This window comes from Heteronotia binoei, chromosome 2 (assembly GCF_032191835.1).
Source record: "Heteronotia binoei isolate CCM8104 ecotype False Entrance Well chromosome 2, APGP_CSIRO_Hbin_v1, whole genome shotgun sequence".
NCBI classification, from domain to species: Eukaryota; Metazoa; Chordata; class Lepidosauria; order Squamata; family Gekkonidae; genus Heteronotia; species Heteronotia binoei.
The window spans coordinates 134,373,702-134,387,963 of record NC_083224.1 but is presented as its reverse complement, the minus strand read 5'-3'; the positions used below and the strand labels follow the sequence as shown (position 1 = coordinate 134,387,963).

The window sequence follows — 14,262 nt, the reverse complement described above, 5'->3', positions numbered from 1 at the left end:
ATCCAGCTAAAGTTTATCAGAATGTACAACTGTTTTTGATTTTCAATTCTATGGAAGTTAACTTCAGGCAATTTTACACATATGTATGCTATTTCCCAAATAAGAATAATATAAGAAGTAGCAAATTCGATAAAACAGGTACCAAATCATCAACATTTCAACTCTGGATTACCTGGTTTAGAGAAGAGTACCAAGAAAGGGGAAGATCAAACACTCTTAAAGCTGCTGTCTTCAAAGAAAACCATGTCTCTCTGAAAGCATCTTCTGACATGGCTCCTTCTTTCCCATAGCATCATTACATGACTAAGTCAAAATCATATTACCAAGTGTTGGACTTAATCTGCCAACAAGATAAGAATATTAGATTGTATAAGAATTCAGTTCTTTCAGTGGCTTCAGTCTTCTTTTCAGGGTTAAAGGTTTACCTAAAGATTGTTTGCAGTGGAATAATAAATATTACTGAGGAAACAAGATTAAGGTAACCCCTTTCAAGCTTTTCAGTAAAAGCTAGCAAGAGTACCACTATGGCAATTGGAACAATAAACTTTTAAAGTTCACTTTCACAAGGAATAGCCTCCAATACCATTTTGAAAACCATGCCTAGCACAGGCAGAGAAAAATAGCAGGATTATAGCATTTTTGGCTAATCTGTGTGTTGACTAGATTAAAGTATTCTACATAATATTTTAAAGCCCCCTAAGAAGCTTTTCCCCACACAAAGGTCTTAAAAATAGCCATAACCCTCATGAAGCAAGAATGTACTCTTTCTTCACAGAAAACCAGAAACTGGGCCTTATTTGAAAAGCTGCTGGTAACTATTCCTAATAAGTTTCCATGGATAGCTGGTACTGGAGTTTTTTGTTCCTCACCCATTTCCCACCCCAACAATGTGTGGAACTAAAGCAAACCCAAACGGGTTTGAGCCAACTTCCCTCTGTTACCATGTACTGCCAGATCTGTCCCTTTTAACACAAGTCCTATTAGCAAGGAGGGAGATAGGAAGAAAGAATCACTGTGTCTAAAATTAAGAGATATACAACTGGTAATCTTGAAGTGAAGCGCCCCTGGCGCAGAGTTGTAAAGCAGCAGTACTGCAGTCGAAGTTTTCTGCTCACGACCTGAGTTCGATCCCAGCAGAAGCTGGTTCAAGTAGCTGTCTCAAGGTTGACTCAGCCTTCCATCCTTCCGAGGTCGGTAAAATGAGTACCCAGCTTGCTGGGGGGAAAGTGTGGTTGACTGGGGAAGGCGCAATGGCAACCCACCCCGTAAAAGTCTGCCGTGAAAACGTTGTGAAAGCAACGTCACCCCAGAGTCGAAAACGGCTGGTGCTTGCACAAGGGACTACCTTTACCTTTTTAAATCTTGAAGTGGGGCTGTGTAGTTTGCCTGAGCTCAGGGAAACACACGAGCTGTCAATCTTGAAGTGGGGCTGTGTAGTTTGCATAAGCTCAGTGAAACACAAGAGCTGACTTTACAGCATATATAGCTGAATGGCAGAGAAACTGCTCAAAACTAAGTAACAAAGGAGTTGCTGGAAAAGCTTGCGATTCAAATAGAAGGGCCACTCCTTAACCCATTAACTCAAAGCCCCCCAACATCATACCCTTTGATGCCACAGATCATAACGATGTAACTTATTTCAGACTATGAAAAATTTCAGCTCCTCAATTTCGATTTTAGGATCGTAAATTGCAGGCCCACACGATATCTGAGAAGACCAACCCGTTCGTTTTCCCGGAGCATCTCACAAGGCTTGAAGAGGGTTGCCGCCTGCCTACCTGCCTCCTTAAGATGAGCTGGAAAATGGCCCTTTCTTGTGCAGTGCCCAGTCGAAACAGTGCCAGAGAATCAGCTTCTCCCGGTTTGCCTCCCAGGCACTGCAACGAAACAACAGCAAACCAAAACGAGCCACTCCGTGATTTTCCCTTTGCACCAGCCGTAACGTGCCGCTATTATAGGCTGCTTAAAAGAAAAAAAAAGAAAAAAAAAAGAAATGTGGTGGTGGGAAGACCATAGAGATAGAAAGACTAGAGAAAACGCGCGCTCTAGTTTCCGGTTTCATTTGGGCTCTCCAGCTATCTGTGTTAAGATTTATAAAAAAGAGAACATTCAATGGAGACCTGGAAGCGGTGAGATTGAGAAATCAATTACAATGTAATTAGATTGAGTTTTACTGCACTCTGCGGTATGTTTTGTTGGATTTTTTTCTGCTGGGAATCCAAAACATACACGATTATAGGAAAACTAATCATATTTAAATTGCTACCAATATCGCCATTCCCTCACCCCAGCTCTGAATTAAATACAGCTCTGTTGTGCTTCTTGCTCATGCATGTAGACGTTATCACAATACAAAAAAAATCGATGAGGTGGGTGGGTGTGGGAGGTGTGATTTTCAAAGTAGTATTTAACCCTGAGCGTTTGTACGTTTTGGGTGCTACAATGTATTTTACCATTAAGACTGAGTAGATGGTAGTTGTTAAAGCATTTTTAAGAGATATATTGTGAGTAGCTATTAAATTTACCCTTTTGAAACAGGATATTATACAGAATGGTTGTAGACACAAATCCAAATTGCAAATATGGGATTATGAGGATGAGAGCATTGCAGGGTTGAGGTAAAGTATTCTCACTCATATCCCCCTCTCTGCAGTATGGGGCTAAAAGTAGTAGAGAGTACTGCTGTTGTAAACCACTGTTTCTCCAACTCGGTATCTAGAATAGGGGGATAATGACACTGGGGTGTATTTGCATTTACAGGGCAATTTTAAAAAGCAACCCCCTCCACCAGTGTTTCTCATGCAGTAAAACCCAAGCTCGATCAAGAGCACCTTCTTTATGAGGGGGCAGACTGCTGCCATATAACCACAAAGACAAATTCCTGGATTTCTGAGTCGTCTTTAGGCCAATTGCTTTTATAACGCTAGGAATCAAGAAGCCCCACCCCCACCTAGTGACAAATGAACTGTGTGAGTCTACTATTTTTGTTAAAATGTCTATGAAGAGCAAAGAGGAACAGTTGGGAATCTCTCGTCCCTCCAAGGAGAATAAGTGTGCTTGCAATTGTGTGCTTTCACACGAAAGCTTATACTTCCAGTAAAAATTTGTTGGTCTTAAAGATGCTACTAGACTCAAACACGGTAAGTAGTGTGTGTCTTTCTAATCGACAGACCTAGGACTCTCATTGCAAGAGCTAAACCTACGTTCTGATCGCTCTGCGTGTGTTTTGCGTAACCCAAATCTGCAAATCTATTATTTATTCTGCATCTACTATTGCAACGTTAAGCACCGGCAATTTGCAGCCGCCATGTTCATTACAACCTGCCTCTCTTCCCTATTTCTTATCTTGGCTTCTCCCATGGTGCAAAGGGAAAAGACAACCCTTTATAATCCACCATCTTTGTAAAGGCTGAATTAGTTATTCTCTTCACTCCTATCGCTATCAGTCGCCACACAGCAAATCCAAATGCCGCCATCTTTGTGCAGGGCAAGTATAATCGCCTAACTGGCGAGTGCAGTGCGCCTGCACCAACGTGCCTCTTGCAAGGATAGTGAGAAGAGACGGACAAGAAGGAAACGGAAGACGTCTCCTCCTTGTCCTCCATTTCCCGGTGCATTCAAGTGCGTGGTCAGTTATCTCGGATTGGCTTCAGGAGCCAGGTGAGGAGGCGGTTTTTAACTGTGGAGGTGGGACCGGGGGGCGTTGGGCTTTGAGGAAAAGGCAGAATCTGTTGTGGTGAGTCGCCAATGGTTGGACTTTATTCCTGTGTTAGGTCGGGAATACCCCGAACAGTATTTGCTTGGGTTCGAGTTATGGGTTTTATTTGCGGAGTTATTGAGTATAGAATTCCAGGCCAAGTTGTCGTGAGACTCTTGTCTGGTGGCCGCTTGGAGTGTGGAACGGCGGCTGTGGATCAACCCTGAAGGGACAGGTAGCGGTTCTGCATTCGGCTAGATGGAGTCGTCCTCTGAACACGCCGCTCGAGATAATTAGTTCAGGGCTTTCCAGATTCCTCCTGTAGTCCCTGGAAAGTTTTTCTAATGGTTATTTTTAAACACACAGCTACCTCCTCCCGGCAGGTTTCCCGGTTTGTTCCTGAAATGTAGAAAGGGCCCTGGCACAAACCTTGGATTTAATGCCGTTAATGTGCAGGTTGCCTGACTTGAACGGCTTCGTGCCGGCTAAATGTATACACCTGCAGATTGGGGAGGGGCTTCCGGTCACAGTTGTTGGGGTCTCCGCCTTGGGAACCGTGTTCCACCTTTAGAACTCTTTGGGTTGAAAGGCAGCATAATTTGAAAAAAAAAAAAAAGTCAGGTTGCTAACCAAGCTGGAGACTAGGCACCTCTAGCCTTGGGAATTAATTGCTAAATTTGGGCCAGAATCAAATATAAACAGTTTTCTTAAAAATAGTTATGATGCCATGCAGATTGCTTGATAAAGCTCCAGGGTAATTTTGAGCAATTATTTGCCATTTTCAGTTATGGTAAAATTCTGTCAAAGTATAATTTCAAAATGAGGGCATTGGCTTTTATTGTAGAGCTGGGCACTTTTGATGTTAAGATGGAAGTCTGTGATGTGGAAGGAGGAGAAGTTGTTTTGATACTTTAGAAAAAACGCTCTTGTGTCACCTAAGTAGTCCCTAACTCAGGCCTGTAGCCAGAAAATTTTAGATAGGGGGACCCAGGGGATAAAATTTTAGGTGTGGGGGGGGGCATAGGACACAAAATGATAATCACAAACTTTAAAAAACCTGGGCAGCCTGCTCCCCTGTTGAGCCATCACAGTGGTACTCCAAGAGTGTGTGCACGAGTGCATTTATAAGCGAGAAAGTCACAGGAGAGTGGGGAAGACAGCAGGGGAGAGCAAGAAAGCTGGCATGAGAACGTAGAAGGTGGCAGGAGCGTGAGAAAGCTGGCATGAGAGCGGGGAAGGCTTCTGTGGCAGGAGAGCAGAGAAGGCAGCAGAAGAGTGGGAAAGAAGGCGGTGCCATGGCAGGAGAGTGGGGAAGGTGGCACGGGAGCAAGAAAGCGGCAGGAGATGGCAACAAGCAATGATGGAGAGGCTAGAAAGGTAAAATGGAGATGGTGGGGCCTGCCGCACCCCCCCCCCCCCCAGTAGCTACGGGCCTGCTCTATCTTTGACCCATTACATGCTCTGGTTTGTATCTTTATATTGAACACTTGAGTGCAGAGGATACTTACATGCTCTGGTTTGTATCTTTATATTGAACACTTGGGTGCGGAGGTCCTTTGCTTGGGTCATGGCACTCTGGGAAGAGAAATTCCTCTCCCAGTTTTTGATGGTGTGTCACTGAAAGCGGCGCACCGGGTCAAGATCTTGGGGGTTCTACTGGAGCCTTCATTGTCAATGGAGGCCCAGATAGCGGCCACTGCCAAGTCCGCATTTTTTCATCTTAGACGGGCGAGGCAGTTGGCCCCCTTCCTTGAGCGCCAGGACCTAGCAACAGTGATCCATGCAACGGTCACCTCAAGATTGGATTACTGTAATGCCCTCTACATGGGGCTGCCTTTGTGCCGAACCCGGAAGCTGCAGCTGGTGCAGAACGCGGCGGCTAGGCTGTTGTTAGGGTTCCCGAAGTGGGAGTACATAAAGCCGGGGCTGCGTGGGCTGCACTGGCTGCCGGTTGCATACCGGGTTCGGTACAAAGTGCTGGTTATTACTTTAAAGCCCTATATGGTCGAGGGCCTGCCTACTTGAGGGACTGTCTCTCCCCATATGAACCCCAGAGAGCACTGAGGTCAGGGGAAAAGAACCAGCTGAATATCCCTGCTCCGAGGGAGGCCAAATTGAAGAACACAAGGGAACGGGCCTTCTCTATCGCAGCTCCACACCTGTGGAATCAACTTCCGGATGAAGTACGGGCCCTGCGGAGTCTTGAGCAATTCCGCAGGGCCTGCAAGACTACTCTTTTTAAGATGGCCTTCGCTGAATGCTGAGCTAATGATAGATTTGCTGCTGTTGTATTCCGCCATCAATTTATTAAAAACCTGTAATTTAGCACCATAACTGTTAATTTTAATTGGAACGTTGATTTAAATGATGGTTTTATAATGTAGTATTTATTGAATTATATGATTTTATTGTATTGTATTGAACTAATATGTTGTGAGCCGTCCTGAGCCTGCTTCGGCAGGGAAGGTGGGATGCTTGACAGTCTGCTGCAGCTTGCAGTAGTGCAGGGATGTAACTATACTGCTAAAGATCAGTCTGCAGAATGTACTGCAGAACATAAGACACTTTCCGAATTTTTTTTGAAAAATGTAGAAAGGGTTCTGTTAAACTTTTGCTATGAGTGAATCATCTGCTTAAGAATACTTGATTTTGTGCTATGTGTGAGATGGGTTAAAATTTTAATAAACCCTATTTCATTTATTTACATTTTTGCATGAGAATGAGCTCATTTGAGGAAGAAAAAATGTGAAGCAAAATATTCTGTGACTGGGTTGGACAGTTTGTTGTTTCCATATTTTGTATCGAAATGGCTAGCTCTGTGTTAACTTCTACTGCAGTCTTTAAAACAGGATGATCAGAAAGTAAAGGCATCTCTGAACAATGCTGTGTTGGATGCGGTTTGTGAATTCTTTTAACAAGTATAAATATGTACATGGAACTAAATTTAGAAAGCTTACAAAGTCATTTGGATTATAATTACATATGAAGCTGCTTTATACTGAAACCATTGGTCCATCTGCCTTAGTACTGTCTACTGTAAGTGGCAGAAGTTACCCAAGGTCCTTTAATGGGAGGTGTCAGCAATTGGATCTGGGAATTTCTGCATGTATAAGAGGTGCTTTAGTGAGCTATGGCTCATTTTTCCTTCCTTCAAAAGTAAATGTGTGTTTGAAAGAGATCAAAGGATAAATGTTTGCCATAAAGTGAGAAGGCTCTGAAATGATATGTCTTCCAGCTGCCTTAAAAATCTAAGCAAAAAATCTAGGTATCAGCAGTTTTTATATCAAGGAGATGTTTGGAACTCAGTGGAAACCTTAGATCAGGTGTGTCAAATGTGTGGGCTGTGGGATGGATGTAGCCCACGCAGGGCTCAAACTCAAGCAACCTCTTCCTCCAGATTCCTTTCCAGGTCTGCTGTTGCAGCCGCACCATAGCTTTCTTTTTCTAAGCTAACTCAGTGGCTGTTCGATGCTTTGTGCTGGAGAGATACAAAGACAAGCCTGTCTCCCCCCCCTCCCCCCAGCCTCTTACATTTACACCCCTACCCCCCTTCTGCTTGCTTATCTGGGGATGTTTCTCCTCTTTTGGGAATGGAAGGGGAGGAGAGAGAAAGAACAATGTTGGACTCCCATGTCAGATTTAAGACCAACAGTGTTTATTCTAGGTATATGGTTTTGTGTACAAGCACACTTCTTCTTTGGAGGGTGGGTTGAAGAATGGATTCTTCTGACAAGTACAGTATACATTGAGAAAATTATTTTGGCTTATTTTGAGAAGTTTTTTAAAAAATTGATTTTTCTGTTCCTATCTGGATTTATTTTTTTTCAAAAAGACCTGATTAGGAATTAGAACACTTGGACTGGTCCTTATATCTTGGAGAGTGGAGTGATTTCAGATGCCAAATGATAATAGCACACATTGGTAATGAAACAGGAAAACTAGCTCTCAGTTTAGTCCAGGAGGATCCATTGTCTTGAGTTTCATTATCAGTTGAAATTTAGCAGTGTCTCTTTCTAAATCTCCCTTTTGAAATTCCTTTGTAATAGCACTGCTACTCTTAGGTCAGCAACCGAATGCTGTGATTTCTAATGTCAGACTTCTGTCCATTTATTCTTTGCCTTCTCCTGGACTGAATCCTCTAGGATGGAAAGTTATGTTCTTGTGGGTAACAGAACTTGCACAGCAAGAAAGACTACAGTTCATTTCCAACCAGGACTTATTCTTTATTCATGGAAAATCTTAATTACATATGCAAACTAGCAATTGCACATGTTGAAGGATTCATATATTCTGGGTTCTTGGCTCTTTTATATTTAAATTGCTTACATCTCTTGTAACTGTGACGTTTATTCTGAATGACTAAAACATGCACTTAGTTTAAGGCTGTTATCCATCATGCTATATCCTGAAGATGGCTATATCCTGAAGTAGTTGAGTTCTTTTAAAAAGCCCTATGCTAGGGCTTAAATGGTGCTTGCTGGCATTTTAAGTGTGATAGCATGCCTGTTGAAGACCAATGAGGAAGATCTTTCTCTGTCTCTGAATAGTTTGTGTACAGGTTCCACAACAGCCTGAATTGCTTTATGGGTGGCAGAAATGTTAGTCTCTCCATTCTGATACCCTGGTTTCACATGTTGCTGTTACATCATGGAGCAATCTTGTATACTGATGCTTTGCAGATATTGGCTCTTTTTGACACATGGGGGGCAAAATGGAACCCTACAGAATATCTCTATTAGCCACAGCTCTGAGCAGCATTCTAACACCATCTTATGATACCTCTGATCCAGATAGAACTGGAGCCACTGAAAAATAGTTCTTCCTAAGGCTATACTGGCCAGAATGATAAATCAGAGCTTTTTTTGTAGCAGAAGCTCCTTTGCATATTAGACCACACACCCCTGATGTAGCCAATTCTTCAAGAGTTTACAGTGGGTCCTGTAATAAGTAGAAATGTAAAAGTTCTGGAAATTTTGAAGCTCGGAAAAAAACCCAGGTTTTTTTCAGAAAAAACAAATTTTCAGAAAAATTGAAAAAAAAAGCTACATTAGCACTTTTTTTGTTTTCCAGATTGAAAGTCATTCTGTTACTTTAGGAACATAAAATATGACTATGGACAATTTTACTTGGCATGAAATTATCACAACTAGCATATTAAAAATATAGTTTGTCTATATTGTCTACAAAACTATAGTCTTCCCCAGAGAAATAACTACAATTTCTATGTGGCAGTGCTAGAATAGATAGACAGTAATGTATAGTGGTCAGTATCAGACTACAATCTAGGAAGTCTAAATTCAGAAACCCCCAGTTTACAAAGGAAATGTGCTGGGTAAACTTGGTGTGGGCATACTCTCTCAGCCTAATGCACCTCACGTGCTTATTGTTATTCCTCATCTAAATAATTCACATTGCTTTCCTATTGAGAGACTGGATCATGAGGTCATGAATACAGTGAAAAAGTGAAAGGGAACCCAGCTGCATCCAGAAGAGTAATGGAATAACAAGTCCAACAAAACTTCATTGGTCTTAAAGATGCTTTCTTTGTATCTCCCATTCAGTTGAGGGAACTGGGCAAAACAATCTCTAATCTCTAACTCTTTCACTCCCTCCCCAGAGGATGAAAAGGGGGAGGAGCCTCAGCCAATGGAGGGAAGAGTGGCCTGACTCATTAGCCCTGCTGTGTGATTGAGAGAGCCTGGCAAAGTAAGCCATCACTCTTTCCCTCCCTCCTTCCCCAAGGGAGGATCCTAAGCCAATGGAAGGAAGAGAGGCTTTGCTCTGTAGCTCCTGTGCAATTTAGCAAGCCTGGCAAAGCAAGCTGTGATGCAGAAGAAAGCAAGAGAGGGAAGCCAACAATAATCAGTTGCTTGTAGACCACATACAAACCCTCTGGGGACTTGATCCATCCTGCAGGCTACATGTTTGACACCCCTGGTCTAAGTAATCCTGCTCATCTAGAAGATCTTGGTATTGCACTACCAAATTCTCTCAAGCACCTTGCTCAGGATGGAAAGATTCGGTACTAGGTGGAAGTTCTTCAGATCCTGCGTGTACAGGGACCTTTTTTTTTGTAATGATGAATTATGGCTTTCTTTACAACTAATGGAAAAAGACCTGTTCCATGAGGAATGATCATCCATTATAGCCATTCTCCATTCTAGCCATGAGGAGCCATTTTCCATTCTAGCCATGCTGCCATTCCTTGGCAGCATTTAATAGTCTTAAGGGGCAAGAATGTAATAATTTGTCTCAGTCTCAGGTGAGACATTTGTAACTACCATTGAGCTCAAAATCCTGTTGGAGAACTGAATGTAAATGGCTCTGAACCACTGTCAGTGCTAGATGTCTCTACCAATGCTGCAGCCAGTTCTGTCAATCGCAGAGCAGACTGTATACCAACAGAACCTCCAGTTTATCTCTTGAACCCAGTGCCAGATGTACATATACTTGAAACCCTTGTACTGAGGAATCGGGTTCCTGTTAAGAGAGTGTCTGTCAAGATATTATCATGACATTCTTCCCTCTCACCAGTCCTCTGAAACTAAATCACTCTTGTATCCCAAAACACAGTGATTAGAGCTGAACAAGACCTACTCGGTTCAGCCATGTATCTAGGCTGCAGAGTTAAAGCCTGGGCTATTTTTGCAGCCATTGGCCTGGCTTTGTATTGAACTATTTATTGTAGATTGCCATTACTTGTCTTTTAATCCTTTAAAATGTGGTGTGGGCAGAAAGTTGTACACAATCCTTTGTTCTGATTGAGGAACAAAATAGCAATCTAGACATAACTACTTCATAGGCACATCCCAATTTCTTTAATCTGCATGAAGTACCATCACCCATTTGGGGTATATGTGTATTTATTTTATTTTTCATTGTCTAACATTGGCAGTAGTTACATAAGATTACATAATCTGCCTGATATTTGCTGTAATTTTGCTTGAAACAATGTCTCAAAATATGTACACTTTTTTTCCTTCCAAAGATGTAGGTAGATCCTGCTTTTGAAGCAACTGCTGCTAAAATGGCAGCACTCAGCAATGATTGTCCGCATTTGGAATCTGTTGGTGAGATAACGAAGGAAGATCTAATACACAAGTCCCACGTGAGTTGCAATTTACTACCTCCCTAGTAGTGATTAATTTGGATTTTTATTACTGGCACCAGTATTTAAATTCTTTTTGTGTGTGTGTGCTTTGTTTGCATGCCTGGAAGTAATGGCTGACTTCTGGCAATTCCTAGTGGGGCTTGGACATTTCAGAGAGGTGGCTTGCTATTGCCTGCCTCTGTGTCCTGGCTGTGGTATTCCTTGGAGGTCTGCCATTCAAGTACTTGTCAGGGTTGGCCCTGCTTACCTTCTGAGATCTTGATGAAATTGGGCTAGCCTGGACTATCCAGGTTAGGGCCAATATTTCAGTTCTAAGCTAAGAATATGCAGCATGAGTCCAGTGGCACCTTTAAGACCAACAAAATTTTATTCGACGTATAAACTTTCATGTGCAACCACATTTCTTCAGATACAGTGGAATTCCTCAAACTTACATTTGGGTAGAGAGCAAATGTGTGGAGGGGTTCATAACAAGGAAGGACTAGTTAGAGTCAAGTTGCATAACTAACTGGCCGATTATTGCTGAGATTGAATTAAGGCAGTTGGTAAGATCTGTGAATGGCTCTTTGGCACTTACTGTGGAGGGTCCTTCTCCTCTGAGGTTAAGAGGATATCCCCATCGGTTATTCCATGGTTTATTTCATTGTTCCTTTAGAGAGGCAGGAAATACTTTTTTTTTTTACTTCCTTTTGACACCTTCAGAATAACCTGTCCCTTCAGTTCTGGGACTTTGAAAGCAGTGAACTTGAAGTAAACCTAATGCTCTAGTTCTGAAAAAATACTAACATGAACATTAATAATAACCTGAACTTAAACCAGGTTAGAAGACAGAAACAGTAAGGGAGAAGAGAACATCACAGGAAAAAGGCAGGTGTGATGATGATTGGAGGGCTGAGATGTCCTCCTGATCTCAGATAAGAAGGACCCTGCACTGTTAGTGCCAATGGGCTGTTCTCCCTCTGAGGTGGAGGACATCTTCATGGGACCTCCCAGAGCAGTTATGATGTGCTACAAGACTTTTCTTCCAATACTGCATCGGCTGATGCTAAGATGTTCAGCTTGTAATGGTGCACAAAAGTCAAAATAGATGACCATATATCTGCTCTACAGACTTCTTCCATGGAGGCTTGGTTGAGGACAGCTGCATTAGTGGAAGTGCTGTGGGGAGAGTATGCTGTGATTCTCTGGGGAACTTCAAGACCTGAGGCCTTATAGATTTCCACAATACATGACTTCAGACTGTAGGAGAAACCTGCAGGGCGCTCAGTGAGGGACCTCAAAGTAGCTGTTTTAATGCAACAAAATTTCAGAAACAGACTAGAATGGGAGATAGTTGAATTACAAGTTATTACAACACTCAGGACAATGGAACCCCCCTCAGTTTAACAGAGATCTCACTACACATACTGAATCACTCAGTTCTCACTTGTACCCAGAAATTAAACTTTGTTCATCTTAAAGGTGACACTGGACTTAAACTCGGTTCTCACATCTGTTGTAAATCCCTGTATTATTTATGCCAATTTGCTGCTATTCACATGTCTTACAAATCTGTTATTCCAATCTTAGCTATATTTCTTGCTCAATTACTTATTCATCTTGACTCTAATTAGCCCTTCCTGGCAACAAACCCTCCCCCCCATTATGTAACCTTTGAGGAAATCTGTTTCAATGTATCTAAAGGAATGTGTGTCAATGCATGTGGAGTCTTTCAGTTCTCACTTATACCCAGAATGGAACTTTTTTGGTCTAAACATGCCACTGGACTCGGATTTTGTTCTTACATCTGTTAACTCCTGTATCTTTATGCTATTCACAGATCTTACCAACTGCTTTAATCCAATCTTACCCAATTATTTATGCATCTTGATAACTAGCCCTTCCTTGTTACAAACCCCCCACCATCACATTCTCTCTCCACCTATATGTGATGACTGGAGGGATTTTGTTTCACTGTATCTGAAGAACTGTGCTTGCACACAAAGCTTATACCTTGAATAAAATTTTGTTGGCCCTAAAAGTGCCACTGGAACCAAACTTTGTTCTGCTGCTCCAGACCAAAACAGCTGCCTACCTGAATCTAATATGCAGCATGTTTTTTTTTCTATAGAGATTATTTCAGAAATAAACTTATTTAACTTATTTTAACAAAAAAATTATTTTTTGTGCTTGAGAGAACTTAAATGAATATAGAATTTCAAGCAATATCTAAAACATACTACGTTTGAAATTTAAAATAGGCATTTGTTGCAGGCTTAAGCATACCACTTAAGTCTGAAACAGAAAATCAAACATTACTCTCCTACTTTTGGCTGAAGTTCTTCATGGATGCAGACAGAAGAATGTGTAACATACCTACACTTATTGGCGCCACACTACTGGATTTCATCAACAGAATTCTTATTTTAAGTATGTAAAGCAAGAGCATGTTCCTTGAATTCATCAGCTAGCAAATCTTTTCATCAAAATAATGTTTTGTACCTTTTTGTCTTAATCAACTGACTGCTATTTATATTATTTTTAATTAATAGGGCACTTGCCAGGAATGTAAAGTGAAAGGACCAAATCTTTGGGCATGCTTAGAGGTAAGCATGTAGCACATGTGATTTCTCTGGGATCTTGCATGGGAGGCTAAAGCATCTAGGGCTTTTTAGTTTAGAGATGACAAGATAGACATCTACTGAATTATGCAGAAAAAACTAATAAAGAATTTTCTCACTCTCCACTAATACTTGAACTCAGTCCCTTGTGAAACTAATCAGTGGTAGGTTCAAGATAGACAAAAGGAAGTACTTCTAGACACACTATGTAGTTGACGTGTGACACTTGTTACCACATGGCACATGGTGATTTAGGTGTGTTAAATCTGTAGAGAGTAGATAGTTAGATGTGAGCCATGATAACCAACAGGGACCTTCAGATTCAGAGGCATAATGTTTCTGATTGTCAGGTGCTGTGGAGCAGTCGGCAAGCATTGTTATTGTCATTGATGGACCCAACTTGTAGGCTTCCTTGTGGTACTTGATTATCTGTTGGTGAGAAACAGAATGGTGTACTAGATGGACTATTTGTCTGATCCAGCATGATTCACATTCTCAACTGCAGTATAGTGTATATGCACGTAATATACAAGCTGGACATATGCAAGAATCACACACTCCTTTTTTCTGCCCTTTCTTGCCTAAGTCCCCCTCCCTTACCACTACATCTTCCTTCTCCATTTCTAGGAATAGTATTCAGGACCTTTGCAGTTGAAAACCTCAAGTCTTGCCAAGATTGCTGTCAGCTCCTCTGTGGTATCTGTGATCTTGTGAGATCTCAGTGGTATTTTCCTTTTGAGGAAATTTTAAACAAACTCACTTTTTTCTGTTTTGGATTTGTGTGCAAACCTGGGGGCTGTCTCCAATTTGTAGAAGAATCCATTCTTTGAAAACTTCGGACAAGTTTTTTGATA

General features: G+C 41.7%; 2 protein-coding genes across 5 annotated transcripts in view; one reads left to right on the top strand and one right to left on the bottom strand.

The window, feature by feature from the left end:
* Positions 1-2,037, bottom strand: part of MIGA1 (mitoguardin 1) — a 56,763-nt gene extending 54,726 nt beyond the window's left edge. Inside the window, exons 1-2 of the mRNA XM_060232056.1 lie at positions 1,779-2,037; positions 173-340 (exon numbers count right to left, since the gene is read on the bottom strand). Coding sequence (XP_060088039.1) covers positions 173-271 — 99 coding nt within the window. The 5' untranslated portion in view covers positions 272-340; positions 1,779-2,037. The remainder of the gene's footprint in view (positions 1-172; positions 341-1,778) is intronic.
* Positions 2,038-3,416: 1,379 nt separating this feature from the next.
* USP33 (ubiquitin specific peptidase 33) overlaps positions 3,417-14,262 on the top strand; it is a 64,084-nt gene continuing 53,238 nt past the window's right edge. For 2 of the 4 annotated variants that reach the window (XM_060232054.1, XM_060232052.1), the window contains exons 1-3: positions 3,417-3,660; positions 10,686-10,805; positions 13,340-13,393. In XM_060232054.1, coding sequence (XP_060088037.1) covers positions 10,725-10,805; positions 13,340-13,393 — 135 coding nt within the window. In that variant the 5' untranslated portion in view covers positions 3,417-3,660; positions 10,686-10,724. Of the gene's footprint in view, positions 3,737-10,685; positions 10,806-13,339; positions 13,394-14,262 lie in introns of all 4 variants that reach the window. The other 2 variants (XM_060232053.1, XM_060232055.1) reach the window with 2 other exon arrangements.